General features: G+C 37.7%; 1 protein-coding gene across 1 annotated transcript in view; it reads right to left on the reverse strand.

Annotated features, from left to right (window-relative positions):
* LOC150080223 (2-aminomuconic semialdehyde dehydrogenase-like) overlaps window positions 1–18,560 on the reverse strand; it is a 67,798-nt gene that overhangs the window by 17,664 nt on the left and 31,574 nt on the right. Inside the window, exons 4-7 of the mRNA XM_090381267.1 lie at window positions 10,181–10,347; window positions 7,498–7,568; window positions 6,968–7,072; window positions 1,370–1,547 (exon numbers count right to left, since the gene is read on the reverse strand). Of these exons, the coding sequence (XP_090237393.1) occupies window positions 1,370–1,547; window positions 6,968–7,072; window positions 7,498–7,568; window positions 10,181–10,347 (521 nt within the window). The remainder of the gene's footprint in view (window positions 1–1,369; window positions 1,548–6,967; window positions 7,073–7,497; window positions 7,569–10,180; window positions 10,348–18,560) is intronic.

The following is an 18,560-nucleotide window of genomic DNA, read 5'->3' on the forward strand; positions in this document are numbered from 1 at the left end:
GACTATTGCATTTACTAAACATTAATAGTAAATGAACACAAATTGTATTATTTTATGAAAAAAGCAATAGTTATCATTGATGGTTTCAAAAAATAGTTATTTCATTGCCACTGATGATTTCATCAGTGGCAATGAAACTATTGCTTTTTTAATGATACAGGGTAATTTGTGTTCCTTACTATTAATGCTGAGTTAATGCCTACTTGATGTCTTGGAATGGTTATGTCAGATTTGCTAAACAGTTTAAATCCTGCTGGACAAGAGTGGATGAGAAGGTGCTCCTATTTTATAATTTTGAAAAGAACAAAATAGTTAAATAATTTATAATTTCAACATTATAACTTCACATACTTCATGGTAGCTAAACCACTGTCTTTTCAGGTAATTATCACCACAGACCACTTGCTATCTAATGAGAGACCTACAAATTATACTGTATAGCAGTGTCTCATTTTTGAAACAAATTGAAGATTAACCATTTTACAATGCTGTTTGTGTAAAAGTAGTAAAGTATTAAAGAAATTCACAATAAAATATTCCACCATGGGCATTGCATTTAACTCTGTTGTCCATAAGATAAAAGAAAGCTCTTCTCCTTTTCATAATTTTGAGAAGGACAGATAGCATTAGCTATTGTTAATTTTAAAACAACAGTTTGTTTTAAAACTCGTGGGATTGTGTTCTTTCTTCACTTGTATCTATTCATATACAGTGCATTGTTCTTCATTTATTCCTCTCTCTGTCTGTTCTCTGAAAAGCCTTCCTCACTGTGTATTTTTTGAAATATTAATCTAGGGAAATTAAAGTCCAGTGACAGTGTGTTCCTTCTCACATCCAGACTTCAAACCAGTCGAGGTACTAGAGTACTGTGAGTTCCAGTAACTTTTCCTGTTTGCTGTCATCATAAAAAAAAAGTAAGGTAATATTTATGTCTGCATATTGATCAGATTTGCGTTGTGAACAGAAATGTTTAGAATTTCAGATGATATTGGAGTAGATTATAGTTTGTGAAGATGATAATAAAATTAATGAATCGTAGATTTATAAAGCTGATAAATAAGGAAATTGTATTTATATTTGATGTTTTTTTATAATGTAGAATATGAAAGACTATTTCTTCACTGCGGATTGAATTATTAATTATAGCTATAGAGAAATTTTTTATAGGTTTAGATATCATGGTGCTTATTCTTTAAGACCGATTTTTAATTATGGTTTAAATTATGAAACTTGATATACCACACCTGAGTGTTTTAAAAAAAAAAAATTTTAAATTCACATCTTGAAAATCAATACTTTCACTAATTTTTATTATTGTTATGCATTATAGTTTTCTCTCTAAAATAATAAGAAATATGTCTGAAAGTACCTGCTTGTTTTCTGGGCAAAGATTTAAGCTTTTCTGATCATTTTCATCTCCACACAAAAATTTAGCTCCTTCTTTCTTTGCAATTTCCAGATAACTTTTCACTCTATCAAAATGCGGTTTATTGTTTAATGCACCAATCTTTACATCTGGTGACTTTGGGTTACCAACTTTCAGTTTCCTAAAGATATAAATAATTTTTTAAGAATGCAAAAACTAAACATCAAAAGTGATTATGTAACTCTTAAGGATAACATTTTATTTAAAAAAAAAACAATGACAGATTTGGTTTTCTGTTTTCTCTTAACTATAGATTTAGCTTTTATTAATGAGAAATCGGGTGAATTGTGGCTTCCAAATTTGGTAAGAAAACCCTATTTTATATCTACATGTGTATTTATTTTTATCAATTGAGAATTCTTTATTTGTAGTAACTCAGTGAATTTAGCATTTAATATAAAATAACAAAAAAAAAAAAAAAAAACAAAAAACTAAATAATGATGACATTCAATTACAATAACTTTATGGACTGCTGTAATGAACTATATATCAGAGGAAGAAGAAGAAGCAAAATTCTGTTCAGACTTCTTTCTACAGCTTCTTAAAATGTGAATATTTTCACATGACTAATACAGTACATAAAAGCTTGAACTAATACAGTACATAAAAGCTTGAACTAATACAGTAATAAAAGCTTGACTAATACAGTAATAAAAGCTTGACTAATATAGTAATAAAAGCTTGAATATACATGCAATATTATATGTATACTTTTATCACTTTCCTATTTCAATATTAACCTTTTTAAATTTTTGTTTTTAATGAGGAGTTAAGTGAAGCTTAAATTAAGTTGGTAAGTCCAAAAATTTGATCATGAGAATGTATTTCCCCTTTATAACATAAAAATGTATAAAGGAAATGTAAATTACAGAGAAATAGAGTGGGCCATTAAATCAGAGTGTCGTATAATGGGGAATTTTGGGCACCTCCTTAGCCAGGTGGGAAGGAGCAGCAGTGTGTAGCACACGCTTCTTGATTAGACTGGGGTTCGAGCCCTTCACCACCAAATACGGAAGTTACGGAAAGGTCAGGGAATGACCACCGCATATTCCCAGAGCAATGTGGCTTTAGTTGCTAATGCTCCTAAAACCAAATAATAACAACAACAATAGGGAATTTTAATTTCTCAGATATTGACTGGAACTTGTAGATTGGCCACTCACACACTAGCAAGGCTTTTGTGAATTTATTGGAAGATTGTTTTCTACAGCAGCATGTTCAGGAGGCAACTAGAGGGAATAATAATCTTGATCTGATTATCAATAGCGATTCTTCATGCATTAAGAATCTGCAGATAAAGGAACCACTAGGGGCAGTGATCACAGTGTGCTCATGTGGAATTTACTCAAAGAGGTAACTACTGTCAAAGAGGTAGTAGCAGTAGTAGTAGTGGTGGCATGTGATGCAAGAAAGCAAGTGTATGAGTTTATGCAGCATCAGCCAAAAAAAAAAAAAAAAATCACACCATTCCTTCCAAATGCCTGTCCAGTTCCTCCTTAAATTTATTCAACCTATCAACTTCCACAATGACAGATGGAAGTTTGTTCCAGCAATTAACCACCCGCTGGCTAAAGGCAAATTTCCGCACATCTATTCTACATATGTCTTTTCTTAATTTGAATTTATGCTCCCTTAGGTTCGTAATCTGAACAAGTGGAAGGATCCCATCAGAATTCAGCATGCTCAACCCATTCAAGGTAAAGGGAAAGGTTTTTGCTTTCGTAAAGGTGACTATGGTGGTCTGAGACAGTTTTTAAAGTCTATACAGTGGGGCCAACTGATTATGTTACCAATAGCAAATTCTAAATGGGAAGCATTCAAAGAATTAATCTTGGAAGCTACTAGGCTTTTCATACCAACTAAGAAATATTGTTTGATGTTTAGGCCTAAATGGATGTCAGATGAACGAATGAGACATGTAGCAGAGAAGATAAATATAAATAGTCTGTAATCAAGTTACAAAGGAGATTAGACAAGCAAAGGCAGATTACGAGAAATCTTTGGCAAAGGATGCAAAGAAAAACAGCAAAGAGTTCTTTACTTATGTAAACTCTAGAAGGAAGGGGATGAATCAGATTGGTCCACTTGATATCGATGGTTCAACTGTTGATGATTCTGCTCAGGTAGCTAACAAACTGAATGAGTATTTTGCTTGTACATTTAAACACAAGGAGTTATTCAGGGAGTGGAATTATTATTATTATTATTATTAGCTATATTGTGCAAGGAAGCCTGAGGCTTATGCTGCACCAGCCAAAAAAAAAAAAATTCCCCGAGTTACCCTGAGAGAGAGAGAGAGAGAGAGAGAGAGAAAGAGAGAGAGAGAACTAGAAGGGGAGGTATGAGGTATGAGGTATATTGAGGGTCTAGCGGCTCCTGGGATTTCTCCCATCTCCGCGAATGTTCTATGTATCGGTGACAGTACCCTGTCAAAGCCAGAGATTTAGAAGTGTGTGGGTCATGAGTAGTGTTATATGTTGTGCCCATTGTTTATCCGGCTTATTGGCCGCCAGGCCCCTAATAGGACCAGACGTTGTCCATACCTCGCCACGTGGAGGCTAGCCGGGTGTTACCATTGAGTCAATTGTACTCTGGCAGGTCCTGCCACTTACTTTCCTGGGATTTTAGTGGCTAGGACCTAAAATAAAATTGGAACGACCGCGGTTGATTTTAAATCACTTACATTAAAGCACTAATATGGGGTTTGACGCTGAAAGCCTGTTTCTGAAGTGCCTAAAAGGTTGGGCGAAATTTTTTGGTGTATTTAAATTTGGACTTGTAGGGCTATACGCTGTGCAAGAAAAAGTGCTGGGAGGGGAGAATGAAGGCTGGTGGGTGAAATAGGAAGAAGAGGGTCGATAGGGTAGGTGACCCCCAATTTTTCAGTGAGGCATGCCCATGCCCCACCAGAGGGAAGAAATGGTGTGGCAGGGAAGAGAGGCGACAGCAAGCCGTCACCTCCCTCCCCTGCCGGGTGTGGGAGTAAAAGAATTGCACTGCACAAGAGAGTGCAGAGCATAGAGCCAATATGGCTCCGTTGAGGCAGCAACTTGGAGTTTCTCTATCTTCGTTGGTCTTCTCTGTCATTGGTAGCCATATTTTTCCTCAGCTATGAACACTGGTCAGGTCCATTGTTGGTCTGTTAGCTATGGCTGTGGTTCTCTTCATCATGGGAAGATCCGCAGCTCCATGGGGTTATTCTTGCGATCGCTGGTTTTAAATGATTAGTAGTAAGCAGGTTCCTGGGCGAGGTTCTCCTTGAGTCCTCTCCACGCATGTTCTGTGTTTTTTTTTTTTTTTTTTTACCTTCTGTAGATGGCTATCAATGTTTTACGCCTACCAAATAGTTTTTGGGCATATTCCTTTAGCTCCCTGTATTCCTCAAGTGAGTCCAATAGATGTGATTCCAAGTTCTTGGGGAGGTAGTGTATTGCAGTGATCAGTCTGCACCTGAGGTCCTCATAATGGGTGCAATCATACATAATGTGCTCCCAGCACTCAAGCTCCCCACAGGCACATCTCGGATCCACCTCAATCCCCAGCGCTGCCAGCTTGGCTGTAAAGGCCCCGTGACCAGTCAATAAATAGGTGGTGTATAAGCCAGGTTGAAACCAAGTTGGGGGACTGGGGTACATCCTGTCGATGTTCGGAATGAATTTCCTGGTGATATTTCCCTTATTTGAGTTGGCCCAGCGCTCCTGCCAAACTTGCATCAGGTGTTTTTGCAGCCTTGTCTTTTCATTTTTTTGTGGTGCATTAACGTCCACAGTATAGCCATGGTATATACAAGGTATTCCTTTCTCTATGTGGTAGTTCATTCCCCTACGCATGATCTCTAAGTCAAGGGGAAGAGCTCCGGCCAAGACCTGCAGCGCGTGGGTACTGGTTGTCCTACAAGCACGTGTCACTGTCAGTAGGATTGTTCTCTGCGTTGCATCAAGGATGCGTCGGTTTACTACAGTTCCTGTTTTGGAAGACCATATTGCTGAGGCGTAAGTGATGATCGGTAGGAAGGTTGTTTTATAAAACAATGACAGGGTGCGTTGGTTTAACCCCCAGTCCCGCTTGACGATCCCAGCCACCAATCCAGAGTATCTTTTGATTTTGGCTCTGATATAAGTTAGATGGTGTTTAAAAGTAAGATTACCATCCAGTATAACTCCTAAATATTTTAACTGGGTCACTAATTTTATTGTGGTAGGTCCCACCTTTATTTGTGGCGGTCTACGTATATCAAGCTTGCCTTTTAGCAGGACAGAGGACGTCTTTGTTGTTGATATCGTCAGGCAGTGGGTTCTGGTCCAGTTTTGCAATATCTAGTTATATTAAAGGAGGCAGTAATTGTGACCCCAACTATCCCTTTATCCATAGCAGCAATTTTCCTCCAATGCCACACTGCTACAATTTGTGCAGCAGTCTTCCATGTGCAACAGTATCAAAAGCCCTTCTAAGATCCAAATATATGATATCAAAATTATTCCCTGCATCCAGTTCCTTGGTGTGACTGCAGTATAATGGCATTCCCATCCAGATGGTCCTACATTACTTCTTTAATTAGTGACTCCATTATTTTTCTTGGAACAGATATTAAGCTAACAAGTCTGTGATTACTCATGTCACTTTTAATCCTCCTTTATGAATTGGGGATACATTTGCACATCTCCAGTCTACAGGGACCTCCCAAATTTCCTTGTCATTTATCTGTGTCATGGAATGACAGAGAAAAAATAAAAACTTTGTTCCATTCCAAGACAAATGTTATATTATTAAATACTTTTTTACAATTTATGTAATTTGTGAAATTATTTAATGCTTGTATCATGTACTACAATATTTTAAACTGTGGTGTTAATAAGGTTCCAAACTATAATTAGAAATCTAGATAAGTACTTATCACAAAAAAAGAAGCCCTTGTAATTTTTTACCTGATTAATAACATTTAACATAGTAATTTTTTTGGTTTCAAAGTAATCTAAAAAATATCTATTTTAGACAAAAAAATTTCAGAATTGCCTAAACTGTTTCATTCCCCCCTTTCCCTCTTCTCCAAATTATCTTTGGGATTAGACATTTTGCAAAGATAGAATCTCTGATTACTGCCATATTGTGTATTCTGTTTTTATAAAATAAATGATTTTAATAATAATTAGACTTCTAAAATGGTCATATATTTGTATTAAAACATTATCGTAGCTTGTAATTATAACCTCAACAGCCAAAAACTATGATATTATCTTTGTTACATAGCAAAAAATTTTTATATGATGGCTTAATAAATTGATATATATATATTGATATATTTTTATATGATAACTCATTCAATAGTCAAACCTATAGTTAGCAGAAGCAGTAAAACTCAATTTTTTCCAATATTGATATCAGAAAATTTGATTACATTTAAAATTCTTATGAAATATTTTGTACTTTTTTCAGATGGGATAACCAAAATTGGAAAAGGAGATAAGAATAATATAGACATTAAATATACTATTGTCTTTACCGATATCTTATATTAATTAAAAGTTTAAAATTGAACTCACTTAGCTGCTTCAGCAAACTTTTTAATGAATTCTGGATAAATGGATTTTTGAACAAAAATTCTGCTAGTGGCAAGGCATACTTGACCCTGATTTTCAAAGCTTGATCTGAAATAGAATTTTTAATTAGTACAAAGACAATAGAATAGGCAGGAGTGGAATTTATATGTGGACTATTGATAATTGGGATTATTATTAACTGTCCCCTCTTAATATTTTTATCCATTAGTGGTCACACTGTTTGCACATTTTTGGCAGTACATGAGAAAATGAAGAAACTTTTTGGACAGAAAAAAAAGAGGATACAATTAGAGGTGGTGCACTTAAATCATTACCTCATGTATTGAATCACCTTTATAAACAAACTTGGAAGAAACTTTGTAAGTGTGTTGTTTTCCTTTTTTGAAAACGTATTAATGTTTGTATATTTTATACTTTTTTTTTTTAATGAGAATTGAAAAATTGATGTTATTAACTATGCATGAGGCTGTTCTTTAACCCCCACCCACAAAAAAAAAAAAAAAAAACCTTACCTTATGATTCCAGGAATACACTTTTCCATGTTTGCATCTTCAAACACTATAGCTGGATTTTTTCCACCCATCTGAAAATTTAAAAGGAACTTAGCCAATTGATTGCTTTATGTGTTTTTAAACTTTTAAAAAATTAACCTCTTTGCTTCGGAAGGAGAAAACTTGTTTTGCATATGCCATAAATCATCACATATGGAGCCCGTGACCACCATATATGGAGGATGCGGAGAGGTCAGGGAATGACCACCGCATATCCCGGGAGCAATATGGCCTTAGTTGCTAATGCTCCTAAAAACCAAATAACAGCAACAACATGGAAAGGCATATCAGGCATCTGGATACACCAATCACCTCCATATGTGCATTGCTGGCCACATTACACACAACTCGGTTGGCCATACCTCCCGAACGCTTCCAACATCTTGTTGAATCAATGTCACATCGGATAGCTGCTGTACTGAGGGCAAAAGGAGGACGAACGAAGTATTAGGTAGGTAGTCATAATTCACTGATCACTCAGTGTATAATGGTGTGTGTGTACAGATATGACCCGTTTTATGGCAGGGTTAGGGCATTGTGAATTTTTAGCAAAACAGGATCATAAAATGAAAAGTCATAAAACAAGACCAAATTATAATGCAATTGAATGAGATAGGTTGCAAAATTCCCAAAATTTTCCCATGCATGTACTAATATTTCTGTTCTTTATAAATAATTAAATATTTTAAACATTTAATGCACATGTTTTATTTATACTTATGCATAAAACAATTAATAAAATAAAATTTTAACTTACTTTGGTCCTGTGGAGTCATCGCTTCAGTACGTATTTACTTCACTGATATTTTATGTGACAATGGCATAATGGGAGGTTCCTGGTTGTGGGTCATTGGGTTCTGAGGGTTCCTTTCTTTTCTTTGTCAAGGACTGTAGTATTGACGTCTGGTATGACTTCCTTCTTCTTTCTTCCAAGATGTTATAGTAGTGATTCAACATCATGTTGACACCTCTCTGGATGCCATGGCTACGTTCCCAGTCAGGATCATTATCACAAAGTTCATCAAATGCACTACGAATTTTGGCAAGAGCACTCTGATTATGTTTTGTTTTTAATGTTCTGATTGACTCCAACTCTTCCACTCCATCTGGTGTGTCAGCCTCATGTTGTTGAAGTTGCACCATCAGTTCCTCCAATTCCTCCCTCGAAAGTGGCTCACCATGACTCTCCAGCAACTGGTCAACATCATCTGAATCAATGTTTTGCAATGCCAACTTCCTTAGCCATGCGAGAAACATCTTTAGCAACTTCCAAAACTGGCTCAATCCTTACAAAATCAATCACTGCTTCAGACCCCAATTTATGCCCAGATGCCATTCATACATGACTGTGACACTTCCTCCCAGGCAGAATCAACATTTGTGATGGCATTCAGGATGTTATATGACTTCCAGTAGTCCCCTTACAGTTATATCAGACTGCACAGCCTCAACAATCCCTTTGAAGTCGTATGCAAATAATATGCCTTAAAGGTCGCAATTACACCCTGGTCCATCAGTTGCAAAAGTGAAGTTGTGTTTGGAGGCAAATACACAACTTAAACTTCCAAATGGTCATTGTGGATTTCTTGGAGGTTGGCTGGGTGTCCAGCACCAACATGACTTTGGGAGTCAAGTCATTTGTTGCACAAAACTGAGCAACCTCTGGTCAAAAGTACGAGGTGTACCATTAACTAAAAATTGTCTGTCACACATACCTTTTTGTTAGAGTGCCAAAACACAGGAAGTCGTGTCTTCACCATGCCCTTCATTACACGGGGCATCTCTGAATGGTATACCAACATCGGTTTGAGTTTAAATGTCAACACTAGCAGCCTCACCAGTCACTTTCAAGTTGTGAATTTTAGAATGGTTTTTAAACTGATGAAACCACCCTTTGCTGGCTGTAAATGTTTCAGTGCTACCAGACTCTTCACATATTTCATCAAATAACGACTTCGCCTTGTCCAGAATTACTGCCTGTGCAACAGGAACATTATTTTGGTTCATATCGTCAACCCACAACACTAACAATTTCTCCATTTTTTTCCATTGTCTCACTGCATGAATAAGTTGTTCTGGAGGATGACACTGCATTTTTATACTTGTCCATAGTAGTAAATTTTTTTGCTTTTTGGCCTTTCACCTTTCTTCTACTACTATTTCACCTTTCTTCTACTACTATATTTTTCTTTGATTGTACTGTTAACATGACTGATGTTACGTGGGAGTACAACCAAAGATTGATGAAAAGATAAAGGATAAGTTTAATTTCTCCTCCCCGCTTCTCATTCCCTTTCTGTTTTTCCAGTTTCCCATTCTTATTTTCCAATTTCAGTTGAATATAACTTGCTTTCACAGATAGGAGAAGGCAAGTGTGTGGGATTGATATGTACTGGTCGCATGATTGTTTTCTTTTGTTTTCTAAGTAACCCCACTCATATTTCAGAATTAGCTGGTGAAGGAGTATATAGCTTCAAAAGTTATTCATTGTTTTTGGTGGTTTATGTATATTTTATTTTTACTTTAAAACCTAGTTTATTTTGTTTAGTTGTATTTTTAATGTACTGTAGTTGGTTGATCACAAGCAGTATACCAGTATGGTTATTTTAATTTAATTAGTTAGTTAGATAATAAAATAAATTACCTCTAGTGAAATTTTCTTTGCCATTGGTGCAGTAGCTTTGCCAATATGAGTTCCTGTTGCTGTGCTCCCAGTGAAAGAAATGAGAGGAACATCAGGATTGGTAACTATAGCTTCTCCAACCTTATGACCCAGACCATACACTACGTTTACAACACCTGGAGGAACACCTGAAAGAACAAAATTGTTCAGTGAATGTTAAAAATGTTAAATCATGTATTCATTAATAAAAAAAAACTGAATCAGGTACCCCTAAACTGGTTGATTGGTTAGTTGTTTTGGGAATTTTTTGGTGCAATGACTACTTTGATTATAATGCTAGTTCTTATGGTTTATTGTACAGGATGCCTACAGACCTCTTTTACAAAACTAAAACATTATTGTGTGAATAGCGCACATGATACTAATCTGAAACTACTTTTTTTTTTTTTTCTTTTTTTTTTATGTGAACCCCAAACACGAGAGGTATTAGAACCTATAGTACTTAGTACCGTGCTTGGATTGGAGGTTGAGAAGACGAAAGAAGATATTTGTTGACATTGGACTTGAACTTCTGTAGATTATAATTTTCAGGAAATACGTATGAAGGAAGGTTGTTCCAGAAAATGGCAGTTGAATGAATAAATGAGGAAGATGAAAAGTTGGTTCTGTGGGTTTGAAGTTGGACAGTAAATGGATGTTGGCTGGTGGCGGCACGTGTTCGGACTGTTTTGAAAGAGAGAGAGCGGGAATTATAGAAGCCAATTCGGAAGAACAGTGCCCATGGAAGTATCTGTAGAAGAGGCATGCAGCAGAAACAGTACGTCTATGAGAAAGTGAGTGGAGAGGCTCTGTTAGAGATGAATCATTAATTAACCTAACTGCCCTCTTCTGAATGGAATCAAGAAGCCTGAGAGAGGTTTTGGGGGCACCACCCCAGATGTGGGAACAATATTCCATGGCAGGGTGGATTTGCGATTTATACAGAGTGAGCAGCTGTTTGGAAGAAAAGTAACGCCGAGAGCGAAAGAGAAAACCAAGTTTTTCAGATGCAGAGTAAGCAATATTTGTAATGTGATTGTGCCAAGAGAGATTAGAAGTTAAGGTAATCCCCAAAAGAGATATATCATTTTGCCTAGAAATCAGAGTGTCACCAAAGATAAGCATAGGAGCAGAAGAATTCTTTTTGCGAGATATAAGACAAGACTGAGTTGTAGAAGGGTTCAAATCAACTAAGTTGTCCTTGCTCCACTGGAAAATTACCTGAAGATCGGCATTTAAGGAATTAGTAGCAGATTTTCGAGAAGTTGAAGCTGATTGAAGTTGAAGCTTGCAGGACAAGGTTTCTCAAAATGGAAAGTTGAATGCAGTGTGCTATCATTGGCAAAACTATGGATAGGATTTCCAGTCAGTGGAAGAAGGTCATTAATATACAAGAGGAAAAGAGTGGGGGAAAGAACTGAACCTTGGGGGACACCGGCATTAGTGGAGAAGTTAGAAGACAGGGAGCCATCTACCATCACCCTCAGTGAGCGATCAGAGAGAAAACTGGATAACCAGTTACTAAAACCAGTTGGCAAACCATAAGATGGAAGCTTGTTTAGAAGACCTTTATGCCAAACACGATCAAAAGCCTTTGAGATGTCAAGAGCAACTACTTGTGTTTCACCGAACCTTTCCATTGAATTAGTCCATAAATGGGTAACATAAGCCAGAATATCACCAGTGGATCGACACTGATGGATCCATACTGGCGATCGTTGATCAGACGGAAGGTTTCTATGTAGTTTAAGAGTTGGCGGTTAATTGATTTCTCCATTACTTTATAAAGAGTAGAAGTAATTGCAATGGGATGATAATAGGATGGGAGGGATTTGTCACCCTTTTTAGGAACTGGCTGGATATGAGCAAATTTCCAAGCAGAAGGAAAAGCACCTTTGGAATAAGAAAGTGAAAATAGGCGGCAAAGAATAGGAGTAAGTTCAGGAGCGCAGGTTTTGAGAACAAGTGGAGAAATACCATCAGGACCCGGAGCTTTCTTAGCATCAAGATTCATCAAAATCCTTCTGATATCCTTTTGCCGGATGACCACAGGAGGCACTGAATGGAACATGTTGGGAATGGTGGGAGGTGTTTTACCAAGATCATTAATACATGAGCTGGAAGAAAAATGGGATGCTAGCAGGTCAGCTTTATCCTTGGCTGAAGTGACAACAGAACCATCTGGTTTGGACAGAAGTGGGAGCAGAGATGGGCAAAAGTTGCCGCCAATAGCTTTGGCAAGAGACCAGAATGCTCGGCTACCATTAGGGCAAGAAGCAAGTTTTCTACTCTTAGCCTGTTCAAACTCTAGTTTGGACTGATTAATAACTGCTTTACAATTGTTGTGAGCTTTGGTGTAGGCAGAAAATGAAACTGAAGAATTAGAAACAAGCCAATTACGATATGCAACATTCTTCTCTTGGACAGCCTTAGCACATTTATTGGAAAACCAAGGTTTAGATAAAGGACGAGATTTTAAAATGGAGTGTGGGATAAAGGATTCCATTCCTGCAAGAATAATTTCACTGACACGATCTGAGCAAACGCTGACATCAGAAGTTTTGAAACAGTAATCCGACCAAGGAAAAGAAGAAAAGAAGTCTCGTAGGTCATCCCATTTTGCATTCTTGTAATGCCAAACAACACGAGATTGGGAATAGCCACGAGATAAAGGTTCCATTGGAGAAGAGACAATCACCAAGTTGTGATCTGAAGTGCCTAAAGGACCTCTCACTTCGACCGTGGCGCCTCCGTAGCCAGGTGGGAAGGAGCAGCAGCAGTGCATAGCACACGCTTCTCGATTAGACCGGGGTTCGAGCCCATCACCACCAAATACGGAGGATGCGGAGAGGTCAGGGAATGACCACCGTATATTCCTGGAGCAATATGGCCTTAGTTGTTAATGCTCCTAAAAGCCAAATAACAAGAACAACAACAACAACAACTTCGACTGTGTACTTAGAAGGGTTGTTTGTGAGAAAAAGATCAAGCGTATTGGCTGTATGATTATGATTGTCCGATATTCTTGTAGGTTCTTCTTTTCCTTGGTCTGATTACTGTTTCAAAACTTCTGATGTCAACGTTTGCTCAGATCGTGTCAGTGAAATTATTCTTGCAGGAATGGAATCCTTTATCCCACACTCCACTTTAAAATCTCGTCCTTTATCTAAACCTTGGTTTTCCAATAATTGTGCTAAGGCTGTTCAAGAGAAGAATGTTGCATATCGTAATTGGCTTGTTTCCAATTCTTCAGTTTCATTTTCTGCCTACACCAAAGCTCGCAACAATTGTAAAGCAGTTATTAATCAGTCCAAACTAGAGTTTGAACAGGCTAAGAGTAGAAAACTTGCTTCTTGCCCTAATGGTAGCCGAGCATTCTGGTCTCTTGCCAAAGCTATTGGCCGCAACTTTTGCCCATCTCTGCTCCCACCTCTGTCCAAACCAGATGGTTCTGTTGTCACTTCAGCCAAGGATAAAGCTGACCTGCTAGCATTCTATTTTTCTTTGAGCTCATGTATTAATGATCTTGGTAAAACACCTCCCACCATTCCTAACACGCTCCATTCAATGCCTCCTGTGGTCTTCCGTCAAAAGGATATCAGAAGGATTTTGATGAACCTTGATGCTAAGAAAGCTCCAGGTCCTGATGGTATTTCTCCACTTGTTCTCAAAACCTGTGCTCCTGAACTTACTCCTATTCTTTGCCGCCTTTTTTCACTTTCTTATTCCAAAGGTGTTTTTCCTTCTGCTTGGAAATTTGCTCATATCCAGCCAGTTCCTAAAAAGGGTGACAAATCCCTCCCATCCAATTATCGTCTCATTGCAATTACTTCTATTCTTTCTAAAGTAATGGAGAAATCAATTAACCGCCAACTCTTAAACTACCTAGAAACCTTCCGTCTGATCAACGATCGCCAGTATGGATTCCGTCAGTGTCGATCCACTGGTGATATTCTGGCTTATGTTACCCATTTGTGGACTAATTCAATGGAAAGGTTCGGTGAAACACAAGTAGTTGCTCTTGACATCTCAAAGGCTTTTGATCGTGTTTGGCATAAAGGTCTTCTAAACAAGCTTCCATCTTATGGTTTGCCAACTGTTTTTAGTAATTGGTTATCCAATTTTCTCTCTGATTGCTCACTGAGGGTGATGGTAGAAGGCTCCCTGTCTTCTAACTTCTCCACTAATGCCGGTGTCCCCCAAGGTTCAGTTCTTTCCCCCACTCTTTTCCTCTTGTATATCAATGACCTTCTTCCATTGACTGGAAATCCTATTCATAGTTTTGCCGATGATAGCACATTGCATTCAACTTTCCATTTTGAGAAACCTTGTCCAGCTCAATCAGCTTCAAGTTCTCGAAAATCTGCTGCCAATTCCTTAAATGCCGATCTTCAGGTAATTCTTCAGTGGGGCAAAGATAACTTAGTTGATTTTAACCCTTCTAAAACTCAATCTTGTCTTATATCTCGCAAAAAGGATTCTTCTGCTCCTATGCTTATCTTTAGTGGCACTCCGATTTCTAGGCAAAATGATATATCTCTTTTGGGGATTACCCTGACTTCTAATCTCTCTTGGCACAAGCACATTACAAATATTGCTTCCTCTGCATCTAAAAAACTTGGTTTTCTCTTTCGCTCTCGCCATTACTTTTCTCCCAAACAGCTGCTCACTCTGTATAAATCGCAAATCCGCCCTGCCATGGAATGTTGTTCCCACATCTGGGGTGGTGCCCCCAAAACCTCTCTCAGGCTTCTTGATTCCATTCAGAAGAGGGCAGTTAGGTTAATTAATGATTCATCTCTAACAGAGTCTCTCCACTCGCTTTCTCATAGACGCACTGTTTCTGCTGCATGCCTCTTCTACAGATACTTCCATGGGCACTGTTCTTCTGAATTGGCTTCTATAATTCCCGCTCTCTCTTTCAAAACAGTCCCAACACGTGCCACCACCAGCCAACATCCATTTACTGTCCAACTTCAAACCCACAGAACCAACTTTTCAGCTTCCTCATTTATTCATTCAACTGCCGTTTTCTGGAACAACCTTCCTTCATACGTATTTCCTGAAAATTACAATCTACAGAAGTTCAAGTCCAATATCAACAAATATCTTCTTTCATCTTCTCAACCTCCAACCCAAGCACGGTACTAAGTACTATAGGTTATAATGCCTCTCGTGTTTGGGGTTCTCATAAAAAAAAAAAAAAAGGTAAATGAACAATCTGTGCTAGGTCATTAGTAATTGCAAAAGCCTCAGATCGGTGTGACTAGAAAATGGAAGCCAGCTGGAGTTGTGATCATTAAAATCACCAAGGAAAATTACCTCACTGTTAGGAAAGTTGGACTGGAGAAAGTCAAGTTGCAAAGAGAGGAAGTCAAAGAGCTCCAAGTGATTAGTGGAGTTGGGAGAACGGTAGAGACAACAGATGAATTTGACACAATGAGGTAGAGAGATTTTAAGCCAGAGAAGATCAAAGAGAGGAGATTCCAAATTGCCAAGTCTCTGACAGGGAATATCAGAACGGACATATGCACAAGTACCACCTTTGATGCGAAAGGAATCATACAGCGAATAATTTGGGCATCTGAGATGAGCAGTAGTTGAATCAACCGATAACTGAGATTCTGTCAGAAAAATTACATGGGGTTTGGCAGACTGCAAGTGGAAATGGACATCGTTGAGATTAGAATTGAGACCGTGTATATTTGTGAAATGAATTAGGAAGTGCTTCCAGATGTTAGAGAATATCTTCAGTTTTTTTATTCACCATCCAGAAAATGTGCATGGTACTGTAGATGGCAGCATAATTGTAAAACTGTAATCATGGCAGGCAGAATTTACCAACAAAATTCCATCCTCTTAGTGTTGTCATCAATTGACAGCTTCTATATGAGCTATAATTTGTATAGTTTCATCCTCAGATAGCAACATAACACACTGTTTTTCTTAACATGCAAAGCTTATGACTGGCACATTGTGTGAATTTCTCTGGGCTTCACTTGAAACTTCCTCGAACAGTTATGTTGTTTTGTCTCTCACTGACATTTGTTTCACTACCTTGGTCAGGACAATTGCACAAACAGGCATCCTTTATGAATTTTCCATATCATTACAGAACTTTAGGTCTACCTGGTAGCTTCTTTTTAAACTTTGTTTGCTCTGTGCTTTCAAGGTTTGAAAATTCAGCTATAATTACAGTTTTGTGTGATTATGCTGCCATGTACTGCAATGTAACATTTCAAAATTGATGGATAAAAACATGAAGATATTCTCTATCACCAGGAAGTGGTTTCAGATTTGTATCATATAAAAAAAAAAAAAAAAAAAAAAAAGGTAAAGTGCAGCCATTATCAACCCACTGCAGGATGGAAGCCTCCTCAACAATTCATGTTGAGGGAAATGGACCATTATCTGCCACACTGGTCCATTGCGGGTTGGCAGATCAACCGTATTCAGCAGTCAGTGGCTTGAATCCCGGTCTACTTAAAGAGCGTGTGCTACTGCACTCCCGCTCCTGACCACTAGGCTAAGGAGGCCTATATACCCTGTTCAAAATAATGTTTTAGTTTTGTAAAGGAAATTTGTGCACACTCTGTACTTGTGTATTATGTTTGCACAGATGTATGTGTCAGTGGGCAATTTGCGTGCTGCATAGGATTGATCAGTGAGGGTAGCCATTTTCCCCCCCCAGAAACTCAGGTTTTTCATCCAGCAAATTGACCACAGAACATATGCAATTTAAAATATATTATATGTGGTGCAATATGGCCTAAGTTGCTGATGTGCTTAAAATCCTACAACAATCAACCATAGCTTGATAAACCTGGAATGAAGACACTAAGATCAGCTAAGATCCTTGATCCTAAGACACTAATATTCTTGATTGAATGAGCTTGCCTTTTAAATTCCTCCAGTCTCTGATGGGATTTAACCCAGACTCCTCCTTATCAGCAAAAAGTATCAAGCTCACTACATTGCCATGGAGTCATCCCATTTTGTGAAGTGGGGAGTGGAGAAAATTAAATTCGTTAAGGAAACTGTAGTATGGACAGGGTAATAGGAAATTAAGCATGTTTCAGGTCTGAAAACATGCTCAATTTCCTTGACTGACTGACTTCTAAGGTCACACTGTGTGCACGAGTCAACTGCACAATTGTTATGTGATGCAGCTTGGTTGGTCTTAAATTCCATAGTAAACTATAAATAGCAAGCAGTATGGTTCTTTATGAAAAATTATGATCATTTTTAGTTGAACAGCCCTTGTAGTGCATATTTGCCATATAATGCAGGGGAACCACATTCTTTTGTTGCACCAGCTTAAAAAAAAGGGGAAAAAAAAGTATATAAGAAAATACACTCCTCACATAGTTAATATCAAGTTGATCTTTGAATTTCTTCAAACTGTCAGCCTCAATTGCCTACAGAGGCAACTTGTTATAGTAATCAAAACTTGCTGGTAGAAAGAAGACTTCCTATAATCTAGTCTAAACCTTTTCCCCTGTAATTTGAATTTATGGCCCCTAGTTCTGGAATTCTTTATAACAGTGAAAATTCTGCCTACATTCATTTTACTAATCCCTCTCAGAGCCTTATGAACCTCAGTCTGGTCTTCTCTAAGATTCCTGGTTGCCAAGCTCTGTAGTCTATATAATTGCAGTCTTATCTCATTGGTTGCCCCTTTGCTGGTTTCATCATGCAAGTTGCCTATTTCTGGACCCTTTCAAGAAGCTTTGTCTTTTTTTTTTTCAGATGTCTCCATACTTGGACACAGTATTTGAAATATGGTCTTACAATTGCTTTATACAATGGGATTATAACCTCCCTATCTCTACAGGATATTGTTTGATAAATCATTGATAGGACATCATGGGCTTTCCTTGCTGCCAGTTTACATTGCTCAAAGATATTTCATATCTACCATTATCTTAACTCCCGGATCCCTTTCTTCTTCTACTGTTTTTAATTCAAGCCACCATGTTTATCTTGGTGGGGTTGAATTAAAGTTAATTTGGGGTTGCTGTTTGCCAAGTGAAAAACCTTGTATTTTTCTGTATTAAAACATAGCTGCCACGTTTCTGACTATTCTTGAAGCCTGTTCAAGTCATCCTGAAGGAGTGTTACTTGGTACCGATAATTATTGACTTTCCTGATCTTTACTTTGTGTGCAGATTATGTAATGTCAGAAGTGAGGTCACCAGCTGATTTTCCTAAACAACATTGACAACGGGATAGAGGGTGTAATGTTGTTTATGAAAATCAGAAACAACAGTTGTCCAAGAGCTGATCCTCTGGTGACCTCACTTCTGACATTGCACCAATTTAGCTGTTGAAAAGAAGAAAAAAAAAAGCAAAAAAAAAAAAA

This window comes from Mastigoproctus giganteus, chromosome 9 (assembly GCF_048544385.1).
Source record: "Mastigoproctus giganteus isolate SK-2022 chromosome 9, ASM4854438v1, whole genome shotgun sequence".
NCBI lineage: Eukaryota > Metazoa > Arthropoda > Arachnida > Uropygi > Thelyphonidae > Mastigoproctus > Mastigoproctus giganteus.